This window comes from Polistes canadensis, unplaced genomic scaffold (genome assembly GCF_001313835.1).
Source record: "Polistes canadensis isolate GaletaPanama2010 unplaced genomic scaffold, ASM131383v1 scaffold_67, whole genome shotgun sequence".
Taxonomy (NCBI): domain Eukaryota; kingdom Metazoa; phylum Arthropoda; class Insecta; order Hymenoptera; family Vespidae; genus Polistes; species Polistes canadensis.
Window position 1 is genome coordinate 617,261 of NW_014569614.1, and position 16,153 is coordinate 633,413.

A 16,153-nucleotide genomic window follows, 5' to 3' on the forward strand; every position below is an offset into this window, starting at 1 on the left:
TATATGTATAAAAAACGCATTTCTGAAGGCACACACGTATATTTTTTAGACACTAAAAATTAAATATAATTATTTTAAATTTTCTTAAAATATAACTATATTTAATAACTAATTAAATAATTAATTAATAAAGTAAGCAATTATGGATTTTGATTCAGCATTTAATGTGCAAGTAAGAGCACTTATTCATTTTTATTGCTGTTGCGGTTCTATGCCGACTCTTTTTTGCTAATGATAGATCTAATTTTTAATCGCATAGAAAAAAGAAAAACAACAAAAGAAAAGTATTTCAAATGATATTATAAAAATAATTATAATAATACAAAAATTTTTATATAATTATCGTTCATGCGCGTTACAAAAGTTGTGGTCCGGGTCGTAAGGTGTAATTCCTCGAGGGAATTGTTTTTATTACGAGGGCAATCCGATTGTCTTGCATTAGAAAAAAAATAAAGAGAGAGAGAGAGAGAGAGAGAGAAAGAGAGATTATGTCAAACGTTTTCGCATGATCGGATACACTAGGCGGATCTTGGATTATCAGAGATTCGCAGGAACCTTTTGTCTGTTGTAAATGATTGCGCGTTGGTATTGGTGGTGAACCACAGGTTGACGAATGATTGTCACGCGTTACGATAAAAGTGACAATTATTTATGACATCATCGCGTGGGTTGCGAATTGAAGTACCTATAAATCAAATTATGCAATCACGATAATATTTTTATCCACTATTATTTCATAAAGAATATTTTTATCGCGATAAGATATATATGAGATTGATCATTCATTTTCTATCATCCTGAGAGAAAGATCGATATATCATAGATGCATAGATCGTCTTAACATGATCCATGACAGTTGGTTGGGTGTTAATGTCGTTCGCATAACTCGCTCACGGAAATGGCGAGTATGTTGAATGCGTGGCGAGGTTACTCAAACCGATGTCATTGTTAACGCTTGGTAAATGTTACAAGACACACGTTGCAGCCTTAAAGAGAGCATTTTCTTGGGTGTGGTTATACTCTGTCTTGATGGTGAGTGTAGTACAAAGGTGGGGCATGATCGAGTGCCAATGCAGTCTCTACTCCTATAAATTCGACGATCTACGTAAGTGAAACTTGTAATGCAGTTCTCGACTTCGTTTGAAACAGACGTTATAGAGATCCTTGCTTTTTAGAGTTTTGTGCTAAAGCTTGAACGTTTGAGGAACAATGATCCAATATCTTGTAAGTAGACAATTAAATTCTATATATTATCTATATATAAAAAAAAAGAATTACATTTTCCTTAACAATTATATCATATTATTAGGTAATCTTTTGTGGAATGATAAGCGTGGCCCTTTGTGCTCCACAATGGTATGGTCCACATGCCGGTTATGGTGGGCATGCTGCACCAGCACCTCTTGGTCCTGATGGTCGTGTGGTAGACACTGCTGAAGTAGCCCAATTAAAGGCTGCTCATTTGTCAGCTTTAGCCGAAGCCAATGCACGTGCACCGAAAGGACCTGGTGGACCCGTACCTGGGCCATACGCACCTGGGGCACCTGCTGGTTATGCACCTCACTACAGGTTTATTAATTAATAATATAAAATAAATTGACGAGATATTTTGTGTTATTGGTTATGAAGAATATAAGAATATTCGTTCATTTAATTGTTCTTTTAACAGTGGTCCACCAGCACCACTGGGACCTGATGGTCGCGTAGTTGACACACCCGAGGTTCAACAAGCCAAGTCGGTTCATTTCTCTCTTTACAATGCGGAAGCTCAACGTGTACCAGCTGGGCCAGCTGATCCAGTTGCATCTGGTGCTTACGATCCATCATGGAATAATAATGGCGCTTGGAATCAAGGATCCTGGAATCCTGGAAACAATTATTACTAAAAGGATTTATTTCTTTAATTTTTCCTTTTATGGATTACGTTCGTTCGATTCCAATCAATTTAAGAGATGCACACCCACTGGTATCTTTTAAAATCTACCTCGATAATATTTGATTTTCGTATCTACCTCGTCCAAGACTAAAAAGAAGAAGAAGAAGAAGAAGAAGAAGAAGAAGAAGAAGAATAAGATGATGAAAAAATTATATGTGCTCTTCGTTCCGACTGATTTCAACAATTTTTAACTACCTCTTATCATTTATCCGGACGAACGAGCAGTATTTCTTCTATTCATAGATCTCTGATTTTTTTTTCTATCTGTCTGTCTGTCTCTCTTTCCCTCTCTCTCTCTATCCCTTATTTCTTTCTTTTTTATTGTATCATTAATGTTATATTATCATACTACATTTCGAGCGATCAATTGTCAATTTTGTATGTGTATGGTGCTATTAAATATATTATATTATATACATATATATGCGTAAATGGTACAAAATATATAATCTAGTTATGAATAATTCAATGATAATAACTGTAAATCGAACGAGTTCTCATCATCAGAAGGAAATCATTTTCAAGGTGATCATCTTAATAATCCTGTTCTTCTGAACTAGTTTTTCAATTGCTTTGAATTACTTCGTAGTGATCTTATTCGAGAGAGAGAGAGAGAGAGAGAGATTCATTTTACGTTCATTGACGCCGAGGAAAAGTAAGTTCCTTGCACGAAGGACGTCTCGCATAGATCGTATATAGATCCTATATAGATCTATTGATCTAGCACGTGCTATTCGATTAACACGCTACCGACAAGATTTCGATCGAATCAACAATACGGTAGTGTCATTAACGTCGTGTTACTTTTTGATTTATCGTTTGATAACGAGTACCACCATCGTTTTTGCATTCTTTCGTTACTTTGTATTTGAATTTTATTTCATGAATATATTATGTATAAGATTTTATATGATTTACCGTTAACTCTTACTATTTAATTCTTTTTAATAAGATTATGATATTAATTTAAAAAAAGAAAGTATACGACGAAGATCAAATTTAAGTTTCTTAATTATTTTGCAACTCTTTTGTTAAGGTGATATATGGTTTTCTTTTTCTTTTTTAATATTTTTATACACGAATTAAAGTATTATCGTAAAATTAAATAATTGATAAATATTATTATAGTATTGTGAAAATTTTTTTTTTATCATTTATTACTTTTTCTCAACGTTAATACTTTTCAAAGCCTTTGACTATTTTATTATATATGTATACATGTATATACAGCCGCTATAAATATATATACGCATGTTTCATAAAACAATAATCGTCAAAATCAATGATTGAAAATGATTCAAAATATAAGTTTATTTTATTAATCAAAATCTACAATAAGTACTATATACAATTGTTTGCAAAAGTTTTGATTACGATCGTTCGAGTTTTTGTCAAACTATTACAGACAAAAAGAGATAGAGAGAGAGAGAGAGAGAAAGACAGAGAGAGGGAGAGAGTGAAAAAGAGAGAAAAGACGACGGAAAAATCAGGTACATAATCGTCTATATCGAATTAACCATCATCATTCTCTTCTTTCTTTCTAATTAATATCTTAAGAAAAATAAAAAACAAAAGAAAAAGAACGAAAAAAAGAGAGATATAAGTAAGAATATTCTTTATCTTACAATTAGAGATGATTTAAAAAAAAAAAAAAAAAGAAGAAGAAAAAGAAACATAGAATAAATTTGTAAAATCTAACTACCATATTATACACGAAGGATGTTATTGTAAATCATATTTTGTTTTTTTTTTTTTTAATAATAATTACTCTCCTCACGATGAGAAACCATAGCAAGCGCGCGCGCGCGTGCTTTCATGTGAGCAGCACGAGCTCTCGCAACTTCCGGTGTATCCATGACACGTCCATCAGGTCCAATTGGTGCAAGTGGTCCTCGATATCCTACTGGAGATATCGTTGCATAATTAACTCGAACAGGTGACAGGTAAATTAGATTTCTATGATCATCGTAATCGGTTAATTGGTATTGGGCCGTTACTGCGGAAGCCGCAGCTGCGGCCAGTTTTGAGGTTGTTCGCGCATGCGCCGCTAAATGTGCAGCTTTTGCTTGAGCCACCTAATATTGCAAACAGATTTAATTATTATTCGTTAGTAATCAATTTTCGTATCGATTAATGATTAAATTATTAACACTAGATTTACGGATGTTTCGTTTTGTTATTTTTTCATGACTTAAAAACCATTGTTTGAGTGAAGGCTTCGGTAGAGGGGAGGAATTATTATTTACGTATATTTCATTGCGTAACTAAAAAACTAACATGTTTGTAAAAAAATAATATTTAAGTTTAAAGAATGAAATTTGCTCGGTTCGTAAATCTAGTGTTAAAATATAAATCTTTTGTTGAAAGTTATCGTAATATGATTCTTATTATTAAAATTTTATATTTTTTTTTTTTTAAAGTAACGTTGTATGCTATGTGCTGTAATTTGAAAATTAGTATATACAAGAGAATATAGAATTTATATATATTATATGATAATTTTTTTTAAAATAATAACTTTAAGTTATTATTAAAAATTTGGACCGTGATATCGCGTGTCATATTGAAAAATCCTTCGAAACAATATATAATACTAGTTGCAATATGAATATATTTTGAAAAATTGAATTGAAATTTTTACCTCAGGGGTGTCAACAACACGACCATCTGGCGAAAGCGGAGCAATCGTTCGAGTTCTTGTTTTAATGTTTATCGGTGCAATAATCGGTGGTACCATCGTGGGTCTCATCATCATCCTGTCGGAATAATCGTTACGTTTGATTTCTCTAATCCTTGACAAAGCTTCCGCGTGTGCCGCCATATGTGCGTTACGTGCTCGTACAACTTCCGCGGTTTCGAGTACCCTACCATCTTTCGATATGGGTGCTGGGGGTCCACGATATTCGTAGAAGGGTGCCCACATGTACTTAGCCTCGGTGCTCGCCATTACGAGCAACACGGTTAGTACTATCTGGAACAAAATTCACCCGATCATTTTTTAAGATTTTCTTTTTTTTCCTTGATAATGATAATACACTTCACTTTGGTGTTTTTACCGAACTTGATTGGCCCAAGAAAAAAAAAAAGAAAAAGAAAATAATTAAATAGAAATTAAAAATATATATATAAAATATAATTAATCGAAGTAAAAATATAATGATTGAAAATATAGATATAGATAGAGATAGAGACAGAGAAAAAGAAAAAGAAAAAGAAAGGAGAAAAGTAAAATTATTTTTTAGGATCAAAGAAACTTTCGTAGAAAAACTTTCTTCTCGATATATATATATATATATATATATACATATGTATGATATGTATATATATATATCTTCGATAAATTCTCGCATAATATTTTTCAAAATCACTTTTTATTTTCGGATCACTTACAAGTAATGTCATCGTTGTGATGCTGAGACACCACCGGTAACAAAACGGACGTCTTAGAAGGGAGTGCGCCAAGGCGTTCAGTCGATCACGCTTTTATAGGATCTTGCACCACCCTAAGAACATTCCCGTGGTTTCTGTTAACACTTTAGAAGAAGAGGGAAGGTTCTAATCAGAGATCATAACTAAGTATTAGTTATTTTATTTATCGATCGTGATCAAATAGGCTCATCCTACAATTTTCTTCTTTTTTTTTTTCACATTTGAAATATATATCCTACATTTTAGACAAAAAATTCGTATATTAAATGTAAATCGGGAAAGATTTAACTTTACGAATTGATACGAAGTCATCATTATTTTTCTAAATTTTCTTTTTCTTTTTTTTCGTATTATCTCATTGGAATTAATTTCGTCCTTCAAAAACGGTCTCAGTTATTTTTTTCCTTTGCTATTTTAGCTTGAAAAATATATAACAAAAAAAAAAAATCCTTTCACATTATCATTTTCATCGTTTGCGGTGCAACCGTCGGAGATATTTGCAACAATGATCCTTGTAAAAACATCCGAGAGATTAGATTCCAACACGTTAGGTGATAATAATCTTATGGGAAAATATCTCGAGACAATTTCTAAGCAACGTTATTTACAATACGTTACTACTTTTCTAATTAATACAATTATTTTGACTACTATATTGTTGGTAATTTAAAAAAAATTCTTTTTTGTTTCACTCGCGTGATCTATAAAAATAAAACAATGTATATAATTTACATATAATTAGTAAAAGAATGATGATTAATTTAATCGACCAATAATTGAATTATCTAAAATCGATAACAGTATCATATATTATTATTATTAACCCTTTAATTATCCTTTCTTTTTTGGGATAAAGATGAAATAATTTTTTGGCCGTCAAGATAGATATTTTTCTTTTCCTCTTCTTCTTCTTCTTCTTCCCACACGTAATGATCAAACTTCATCGCTCGTTGTTCAACCGCAAAAGCACCTATGCAATCGTGCACCGTTGTAACCAAACTTTTCTTTGTGGTTTTCTAAGACGGTACGATTCACGGACGACTAGTTTCGATCATAGATCCACCTTTGGTCCTTTCAAGGTGGTCCTCTTTCTACCGCAATTTACCGATCCCATATAAATTGTCACTCGTTTAACTATGAGAGCCTGGGAAATACGAATTGCGGGAAAAAACAACCACCCCCCGGCCCCTCTGTAACTTACAAATTTACGTTTTAAGTTATATTAAATTTGAGGGAGAAGAGAGTAGGGGGGGGGTGTCCAACTTTTCGTGGCTTCCTTTGGTCACACATTTAAGGAAACAAAAATTATTATTAATTCTATAATGATAATTGTTAAGCATATCAAAAACAATAAAAGTTTGAAAATAATCTACGATAAATATTCAATATAGTCATTTTTTCGTTTGGTAGAATTTATTACATGGTCGGGTCGTATGAGGGCCCCCATAAATCACGGGTTAGATAATATTACATTAAAATCGTACGAAACATTCTCTCGTGCAAAATTTTGTAGAAATATTTAAAGTAAACGTTTAAAAAAATATTTTAATATACAATATAATATAATATATATGTTTATAATAAATTGGCACGAACTTTCCGGATACTTTACACTTAGCAATACTTAGGTAATGCGATAGAAGGAAGTTGACACCTTGCCTAGTTAACAAAAAGAGATATATATTGATAGAGATAAATAGAGATAGTTATTGCGCAAAAGTTTCGTACCAGTTTATATCTCAAATAGATCAAGACGTTGGACCACTCGTCAATTCGACCTGAGTTAACTGCTATTTGGTTCAATCGGCCGTACGAATATTTCGAATACGTCGAATGCATGTTCAAAATAATTGTTTAGGACAGTTATGATATCTAGTATTTAATTTCTTAACCAGTTAACCGTGTGTTGTTCGATTATTTTGTGAAAAATTTCTTGCAAACATTTTTAGAGATCATAAGTAATATTTGTCGAACGTGTAGTATACGCGATACTATAAAATAACAATTAATTAAAATTTAATTAATTATAATTTCTATATTTTTTTTTATAGGAATTATAATTCATATATTTAATTATAATACCTTATTATATATATATTATTATTATTATTATTATTATTATTATTTGATAGAATAATTATTCATATAGGAATTTAGTTGAAAGGGCAAACAAAAATGTTCGTAATGCGTGCGTATGGTTTTTATTTGTGAAATTCGAAAGAAAAACATCCCTTTACCCTAATTCCATGTCCATAGTCCTGTAGCTGTACAAAGTCTAATTCCAATTGAAGAACGCCCACATCCCAGATAGACAGAAAGACAGACACACCCATATTCCAATAAAAATTGCCACAGGACAGGACAGGAAAAGATACAAAATACAAAATACAAAATACAAAACACAAAACACCGTTCCCGTTCCTTGTCCCTTGTCCTGTAAATAAATTTCATCTATCGTAATGTGGAATTTTTTTCAAATAAATATTATTATTTTTTTTTTGTTTTTAATTTCATGACTATCCTCAAACATTCTAAATTCTTTTCAATTTATAAATATTTCATCGTTTTTATATTACAATTTTAATTCAACATAATTAGTACAAGATAATTTCTTTTTGTGGTAAAATTGTAATCTCTTCATCATGACGAGTATACTCGTCACGAACGAAAGTTAATAATTTAATTATTAATATTTGTGGATTCGTGTATAAATTAATATATGATTATCTTTTTCATCATTTTTATTATTATAAATTTTATAAGAGTACATAAATTTCTTGTTTCGTAATATCACGATCGAAATTTCAAGGCTATTTCTGTAAATTCATTTCGACTGTGAAATTCGTAGACGTGACGATAGAAAAAAAAAAAACAAAAAAGAAATAAAAAATAAAATAAACGAGACACACCAATGTCCCTGGAATAACGTTCTTATTAACTAGATCGCAAAAACGTTTTTTATTATCTTCGTAGTATTGAATTCGCAACGATCCACGTGTGAATCGAATATAGGTTGGCCTGTGGTTTACGTGTAAAACTTAAAACGAATAAAAATGTATGATTTTTTAATATAATACCTTACGTCGGTCACACATACTTATGCAAATATTACACACATACACACACATAACAAATACAGACACATACGACGTGTACGAATTGTAAAGCAGAGTACTATGACCACCTACTCGTCGTAAAACTTCATTTTAATTAATCGATTTTTTTTTTTAAATCGTATTTAGGAAAAACAAAAAAAAAAAGAATAAGAAAAAAAAAGATAAAGAATGAAAGATAAAAATAAAAAAGGGGAAACAAAGTAAGATTTGATTTTTCTTGTAAAAATCTTCCAACAGTCTTTTTATTCTATCACGTTGAAAAAATTAGTATCGTGTTATTTAGGACAAATTAATTTTGATTATTAATTTACAATGATATTTGGAATAAGTGTAACGAATGAAATAACGTTTTATGATCTAAATTATTTCGATATGTATTATGTACAAATTTCACATTTGATTTTATACGTCAGTATCAATAAGATCCTGAGACGTATTGCGGCTGTTGATAATTTTGTGACGATTGAAATCCATGATCTGGTTGGAAGGATTTAGGAAATGATGAGTGCTGTGGTCCAAATGATCTAGCTGGTTCACTTGGATACGAAGGACCGAATTGTGACGTAGGTGAGTTGTAATTTATTGGTGATGGACCAGCAGCATGAGCATCTTGGTAAGCTGCACAACATAAAGAATAGAAATTTCAAAATAACATTATGTTAGCCTTTTAAGTATGGTAAAACATTTTTATAATATTTTTTATATTATCCAAATAAATATCACAGTAATTTATATTTAATATTTAACAATTCGTACGTTGTGTTTATTGGTCAAGTTAATTGTTAGATGATTGGACATAGTCAAGATTTATGATTTTCTCCTTGCTGCGTGTCAAAGATCAAGTATGCTCATAAAATAAAAAAAAAAAAAAACAATGTTGGCTACTCGATTCTAATGACGTAACTGTTTAGAAACGCGAGCAAGTATTCATATAATTGCAGTGTTCGCGTCTAACGGTACTGTCAAACCGTCTGACCTTTAAATCAATTAATTATTGAATCTGATCACACCGATCTATATCTTTAGATATTTTTTTATCTATCTTATATTGTGAAGGCCACTTGATGGAATTTTCAAAATTATCATACCTCGAATTGGGGGTCTATAAAATTTAATTTTCAGTGATCAGAATAATCAGTTTTAGTATGGACTATTAATAAGAATTGATCTGATTTAAAAAGTAGATACTTCAAGCCGAAAGTTCGTGTCATTATTTATTACATATTTAGTTTAAATTGTTCTAAAAATCATTCTCGTTATTAAATCAGAACAATAAGAGATTATCTTAGGCACGAAACCAAGTTCGATCGATCTTAAAGAAAGCGAACATTCAAATTAAAAATGAATTTTAAATTGTCATATGATATTTATTGAGATTTGATTTACCTAAAAAAAAAAATAAAAAAATAATAAACGAATGAAGTATTTAGGATAGGTAAGGTATAAGTTCAACGTGGGTTTGGTAAAAACGCGACTCACCTTGACCTTGAGATCCAGGAAACTCCCTAGCAGCGGTAGCACTATACTTGTAGGCCCTGGCCTCGGCATCGGCGAGTTCAGCAAGTCTGGCCGCCTTGAGGGCAGCGACCTCGGGCGTGTCCAAAACGGTGCCGTCTTCGGCGAGAGGGGCAGGAATGAAAGTTGCTTTCGCGGGTGAAACGAAGTTATTCTTCTGGTTAACGAAATTAGGTCGCGGTTGTTCGTATTGTGTAGTTTGTTGATAATTAGCAGGATTAACGGAAGGTACAGGATTGTATTGAGATGGTATAGGAGATGGTAACGGATTATTTTGATAAGAAATAGGTTGTTGGTAAGCTGGTTGGGGTTGTTGATAAGTCGGTTGATAAGTTTGTTGTCTGTATAAAGGAGCAGACGGTTGTTGAACATTAGAAGGATAACTGTTGTAGGATTGCGATAAGGATGGTGGTGATCTAAGATTAGGAGAATCGTTAAAGTTTGCTTTTTGATTCTTGCTCTCTTCAACAGCTCTGGCTGCTGCTTTAGCAAATTCGGCAAAGTGTGCAGCCTTAGCTTGAGCTACCTCGGGGGTATCGATAACGTTCCCATCTTGACCAACCGGTGCTGGTGGTGCAAATCTTGGTGGTGCTCGTTGTGCTTCCAATTGGGGTTCGGCATAAGACGACGACGGTGGTCCTATGTAACCGGCCTTGCAGCTGCTAGCGATCAAAGCTAGTACGACGAGTATCTGTAATGAGTATCAAGCGAGTAACTTGATAGTTGGATTTTGATGTGGTAGCATCGAATGGCTTTCTCATGAGCGTAGTGACCCGAATCTATATATCGATTTAACCTTTCACTTTCCTTTGTTCCTGGGTAGACGACGGCCATGAGTTGGCACAAACGGATAGGTCAAATCTCAAGGCATCGAGGATACTCACCGAGACTTGCATGACGACCTGTGATAGTAGTTGTGGTGGGGGAGTGTGAAGTCCTTCCTTTTTCCCTTTTCCTTCTTTCTTCTTTTTCTCCAAAGCGCTGCTGGTATGACCAGTACTCGCTTATTACTCTACTACAACTGGTGGTTGTGGTGGTGGTGGTGGTGGTGGTGCTGTTGCTGGAGGTGCTGCTGCTGCTCCTCCTACCACATACAACTCCTCCGTTCCTCGGTTGACCGTTTTGTGTTCCTGGAGAACGGTCGGACGGTATCATTTATAGCTCGAGATCAACCGCCCCCTCTCGGACAAAAGTAATCTACTTGGAGGGAGCCAAAGGTGATCGGGCTAAGCCCACCGCTCCTTGCAGGGAACTTCGACTCAACCGTGAGATAGAAAAAAGGGAGAGTACTTGAGTGTTCATCGATGCACCACCTTTCCTAACTCTGCCCTTGACATTTAAATGGAGTTCCTGCTCTTTCATCGGAAATCCATACTTTATCTTATCATCATACCAGGAAACCCTTTGTCTTACTTTGATTAATGACAGAAATTAATGCTCGAACTGGAAAACACGTGATGATAATTATGATTTATTCGTTACCAATATATTCCAATAATTTCAATGAATCTTTTTCATTTTCAAAAGTTATCACATCCAATTTGTATTCCAATCGATCATAATTATAATAAGTGACATAACAATTAATTATTTGTTTGTTCAGTTTCGCGGTTAGAAATTGAAAGAAAACTATAAGTATCAATCTTGTCGAATAGAAATTTCGAAAATGATCTTTTGAAATCGTGACCGACCGCGCCTGGTGTGTCCAGTTGGTTGGTCCAGTTATATTATTGTAACAGTCATTAATTTATTAATACGACAAGCGTGGATCGCGTTGTTACCGCTGTATGTCGGTTCGATCGAAAGGATCTATCAATGATAATTGCTTTCCCTTACATTGGGTATTGTTAAGTTTGCTACAACCTGTCGACAAATAGTTCTTGACACTGTTGAAAGCCACAGCTGCTGCTATTGCTACTACTACCGTGCCCCTATCTCAAATGGCCCGTGACATAGAGCAAAGCAATCATGTAAGAAATAAAAGAATAGGAAATATTTGATTACGTTATGAACCTACGTCACGCAAGATTTTCATTGGCTTATTTGAAATGATCATCGAGAAATTTTAATAATCCGACTAAAACGTTTCAATCAGTTATGTCACATAACCAATTGTTCTTTTACTTTTTTCTTTTATATTCCAATGAGATTATGATTTTATGTCGAGTATTTTAATCGATTGGTATCGGAAAGACTAAGGTTTTTTTTTTTGGAATCTAAGATACCCACCTACGCGATGTGAAATATTTTCAATCGAGAACATACACGGATCTCTCAAATAAATGTTAGAAGAAGGTTCCTTTCTATTATTCTATTGTTATTCGTAACGAATATGTGTGATAACTATTGTAAATAAATTTTTAAGATACATTATTTAAATATTTCTCAAAGTATTTATAAAAAGATTAGATCAAAGATAGAAATATGAAAGATCGTGGAAACGAATCATATATAGAATGTAATTAATATTATTTCTTATCAATATGGATCCCAATATTGAAATATAAATATAATAATTTAAAGATATTATTTTCAAACTAATATTGAAATATATATTAAAGGAAAAGATGAATATATATAGATATATTACAAAAAATAGTCAGAGAAATGATGGATAATTGTCATTTATTTACATTTTAATAAGGTAGACACAATGGAGTAAGAAAATCGCAGTCAGACGTGAAATCATTTTGTTATGGGGGTTCATCGGGTTCAATGGAATTTCGCGTATACAACTGGTGAAGAAGATACGACTATAGGAAAATCAGCGGAAGCTGATTTGACAGCTTCCTGAGCCAATCCCAGCCTTTCGTTGGCCTGAGCAGCAGCATGTTCGGCCTTGGCGACAGCAACTTCCGGGGTGTCAACGACGCGTCCATCGATACCGATAGGTGCACCTGATACGATTTTAGTTGCTGGGGCAATGATGGGTACTGCCGAAGCAGCAATAACAGGAGTAGCAATGGAAGCACCGTAAGTTGCAGGGACAATAACTTCAGCCGATTTGACTGCTTCGTTAGCTAGATTGATCCTTTCGTTGATGTGAGCTGCCGCGTGTTCAGCTTTAGCTACGGCAACTTCTGGGGTGTCAACAACTCGTCCATCTATTCCGATTGGTGCTCCGGGTACTAATCTAGCATAGGCGATTGGTGCTGGATGAACACCGTATAAAAATCCAGGATTACCAACGGCAACAGCCAAGATGGCGGAGAAAGCGATCTAAATTTGAATGATTAAATGTTAATTATTATGATTCATTTCGATTATACCATTCTTAGTAGGTTTACCAACATATTTTAGGCCTTGATTATTAATTTTTTAATAGATAATATTATAATATTTCGATTGTACATTTTAATAGGGTTAACAACATATTTTAGGCTTATTGCTAGTAGATCGTTCATTTTTTAATAAATAACCTGGCGAATCATACTCACGAGAAATTTCATGATGAAAAATGTTGATGATATGCTTGAGCTCCTTAGCGCTGCTGAAGAGAACAGTACTCGCCAAAGTACCTTCGTTTTGTGTTGTCCATCTACCTTCGCAACCCGGTTTTATATACCCCTTAGGGGAAAATGTCCCCTGCTAGGCATGCTAAACCAGAAACAGGGGCACACGCCTCTGTTATGGAGTAAACGATCAAGAAATGCATGCCCTGCCCAATAAAACTCGATACGTCTGACATTGACATTTCCTTTCGTCTCTCGTCTACGCCTAAGAACGAATTTGATCGCTTTTTTTCTGTTCTTTTTTTTTTTTCTTTTTAACATTACTACATGGTCATTATTATTATTATTATTTATTCTTAATCCGTTCTCTTATATTTAGGATCAGAAATAAATAAATGTCGTTGTGAATGTAATAGACGATTATTGGAACGATGAATATTTTCATTAGAACCTTGACGTTCATGGTCGTCTCCGTCGTCTCATCAAATCACCGGAGAAATGAAAACGGGATCGTGTGTCTTCCCCGGCCTTGCTAAAAAACTTCTCAACCAATAAGTTTTTCCCTAACGTTCATCCGCAGAACATAACGCCCATGTGCCATGCTCGTTTTACAAGAAGCTTACCTTGCCTAGAGGTACGGTAAATGATAGATAGATACGCAGTGACTGGCGCAACACATCATAACCAACTTACAAATAGATCTTTATTTTTATTTTTCCATAAGAAATTGATCTTCATGTTGGGTGTTGTAGTCGATTAATTTGAGATGCTTCTTATTAATTAATTTATTATTTATTTTTCTTTTTTTTTAAGAGATAATCATACGTCTGTTATTTTTTTTTTTTTTTTTTTTTTTCAAAATAGTCTTGCCATTATTTTCCAATGACTTCGTTCAATTTTTCGCACAACAACGAACAATAGAAAATAAAATTTGGCGAGTTAGATGGAACTAAATATATATAACGAAAGTTATCAAATAATTTTCATTCGTTGCATCTTTAATTTTACGATGAATCGTTGTATTTTATTTGACGTAAATCAAACGGAATGATACAATTATAGTGATATCGATAATCATTTGAATTCTACCTTGAGTATCGACGTATTAGGGCAAAACGAGTACATTCAGGATACGGGTATCAGAATAAAAGCTCATGTCAGTTGTTTTAACTTCGAAGCCGGATTTCAAAGCGAATAAACCTTGGTTGAATAGTAGCATTGGGGATCGTCCTTGGCATCACAGAGTCACGACCAGTTTTATCTGTTCTTCTTTACTCCTTCGTATTTCGTATTCTTCCATCTTTCGTTTCGCATTTTTAGCATTTGCAATAATCTATACTAAACGATCGAAAAAGCAATCGAAAAATAAATGGTAAACAACATGTGGGAAGAGTGTGTTGTTGTTGTTGTTGTTGTTGTCGTCGTGGTGGTGTTGGTTAAATCCGAGTTTGTTGCATATATAAATTCTTTCGCAAACTGTTAGTTTAGTTTAGCGAATATCCTCTTTGGTGTTGAAACTCTCGGTGTATGTTTCGCGATCCAATCCAAGATGAAAGTAATATTTGTAAGTTTATAAGAGATTTTTCTTATTACGATAAAATGATGATGATATTATTCAATATTCTAATTTTCAAATGGATTGATTATTTTTGTTTCAGTTGTCGTGTTTATTGTGTTATCTATTTCTTTGTAAAAGTTCAGGCCAACCAACGAATAATATACTTCTTGGTTATCAGGATAGTTTAGGTCAATATAGTTTTGGTTATAGTACCCTTAACTCGGCCAGGTCAGAAGTGAAAACTGTAGACGGTGCAATACATGGTGTATACAGTTACATAGATGATAATGGAATGATTCAAAGTACGGAATACGTTGCGGATAATGATGGTTTTCGTGTTGTCGCTACTAATCTTCCACAGGCTCCACTTCCGGTCGAGGATACTGCTGAAGTCATAGCTGCTCGAAAAGATCATTTAAATGCATTTCTAATAGCTGAACAAATGGCTGTAAATTCTGGATACGGAAATGTTAATGACAATTTAGAAAAGATCAATGCCGATAAGGAAGAAATCTTGACGAAAGATAATCAGGTTATTTTTTTTTTTAATGTTTTCTTTAATTATTATTTATATAGTTAAAAATATTACTCTAATTGTGCAGGTCAAATGAATATTAATTAATTAATATTTTTTAATATAAATAAATTATTTTACTTTTAATAATTTCAGATAAAAATAATTAATCGATAAAAATTTGTTCTTCATTAATTTAGGAAGTTAATAATAGAAAAGAAATCGGAAACGTTACGTCGTCGATCGATAACAATAAATCAACGAAGATAAATCCGCTTCCAGTAGTTCCTGTGTTTAAAATCATATTTGGAAATCAAATACTCGAGCCAAAGGAACAAATTATACCCGTCCATAAGGTTATCACGAAAAATATTTTTTAAATATAAACACGCATACATTTATTTTTTTTTTCTATTATCATAAATACTATAAGCAGGGAGGGAGGGGGGGTAATATGTGTTTATTCGAAATACGAGGATAAATTAATTGGACCTTTCTCTTGTTTTACGTTTGATCGAATACGGACAAGGAATGCATCAAGGATAACAAACAAACAAAAAACAAAAATATTAAGAAAAAATATATACGTACCTTCAACTCGATCGAGTTTTATTTTCGATGATCGTTTCAAGT

At 33.2% G+C, this 16,153-nt stretch overlaps 4 protein-coding genes across 4 annotated transcripts; 2 read left to right on the top strand and 2 right to left on the bottom strand.

Moving 5' to 3' along the window:
* Positions 1 to 1,045: 1,045 nt before the first annotated feature.
* LOC106786176 (cuticle protein 2-like) lies at positions 1,046 to 2,197 on the top strand. The gene is made up of 4 exons (XM_014747286.1): positions 1,046 to 1,105; positions 1,176 to 1,224; positions 1,310 to 1,569; positions 1,670 to 2,197. The coding sequence occupies exons 2-4, from the start codon at positions 1,210 to 1,212 to the stop codon at positions 1,884 to 1,886; spliced, it is 492 nt and encodes a 163-aa protein (XP_014602772.1). The 5' UTR covers positions 1,046 to 1,105; positions 1,176 to 1,209; the 3' UTR covers positions 1,887 to 2,197.
* A 1,375-nt stretch (positions 2,198 to 3,572) lies between these two features.
* Positions 3,573 to 5,390, bottom strand: LOC106786205 (cuticle protein 18.7-like). Its single transcript, XM_014747345.1, has 3 exons — positions 5,327 to 5,390; positions 4,578 to 4,907; positions 3,573 to 4,011 (listed from the first exon to the last, which is right to left on the bottom strand). The coding sequence occupies exons 1-3, from the start codon at positions 5,336 to 5,338 to the stop codon at positions 3,691 to 3,693; spliced, it is 663 nt and encodes a 220-aa protein (XP_014602831.1). The 5' UTR covers positions 5,339 to 5,390; the 3' UTR covers positions 3,573 to 3,690.
* A 3,339-nt stretch (positions 5,391 to 8,729) lies between these two features.
* Positions 8,730 to 13,731, bottom strand: LOC106786170 (altered inheritance of mitochondria protein 3-like). The gene is made up of 5 exons (XM_014747280.1): positions 13,434 to 13,731; positions 12,715 to 13,215; positions 10,881 to 11,000; positions 9,961 to 10,687; positions 8,730 to 9,099 (listed from the first exon to the last, which is right to left on the bottom strand). The coding sequence occupies exons 1-5, from the start codon at positions 13,443 to 13,445 to the stop codon at positions 8,897 to 8,899; spliced, it is 1,563 nt and encodes a 520-aa protein (XP_014602766.1). The 5' UTR covers positions 13,446 to 13,731; the 3' UTR covers positions 8,730 to 8,896.
* LOC106786171 lies at positions 13,575 to 15,617 on the top strand. The gene is made up of 4 exons (XM_014747281.1): positions 13,575 to 13,630; positions 14,511 to 14,604; positions 15,101 to 15,556; positions 15,609 to 15,617. Exons 1-4 carry the CDS (start codon positions 13,575 to 13,577, stop codon positions 15,615 to 15,617), a joined length of 615 nt encoding a protein of 204 aa, XP_014602767.1.
* Positions 15,618 to 16,153: the final 536 nt, after the last annotated feature.

Excerpts from the sequence above, each read along its gene's own strand:
- LOC106786176 (XM_014747286.1), top strand. Across the intron at positions 1,570-1,669 it reads GGTTATGCACCTCACTACAG|TGGTCCACCAGCACCACTGG; the intron begins GTTTATTAATTA and ends TTCTTTTAACAG.
- LOC106786205 (XM_014747345.1), bottom strand. Across the intron at positions 4,012-4,577 it reads GTGTTGTTGACACCCCTGAG|GTGGCTCAAGCAAAAGCTGC; the intron begins GTAAAAATTTCA and ends TTGCAATATTAG.
- LOC106786170 (XM_014747280.1), bottom strand. Across the intron at positions 11,001-12,714 it reads CAGTTGTATACGCGAAATTC|GCGAGTACTGGTCATACCAG; the intron begins CATTGAACCCGA and ends GTAGAGTAATAA. Across the intron at positions 10,688-10,880 it reads AGGTCGTCATGCAAGTCTCG|ATACTCGTCGTACTAGCTTT; the intron begins GTGAGTATCCTC and ends TACTCATTACAG.
- LOC106786171 (XM_014747281.1), top strand. The coding sequence starts at position 13,575 with ATGTCCCCTGCTAGGCATGCTAAACCAGAAACAGGGGCACACGCCTCT. Across the intron at positions 13,631-14,510 it reads GCACACGCCTCTGTTATGGA|TGATATCGATAATCATTTGA; the intron begins GTAAACGATCAA and ends ATACAATTATAG. Across the intron at positions 14,605-15,100 it reads GTATCAGAATAAAAGCTCAT|TTTCAGTTGTCGTGTTTATT; the intron begins GTCAGTTGTTTT and ends TGATTATTTTTG.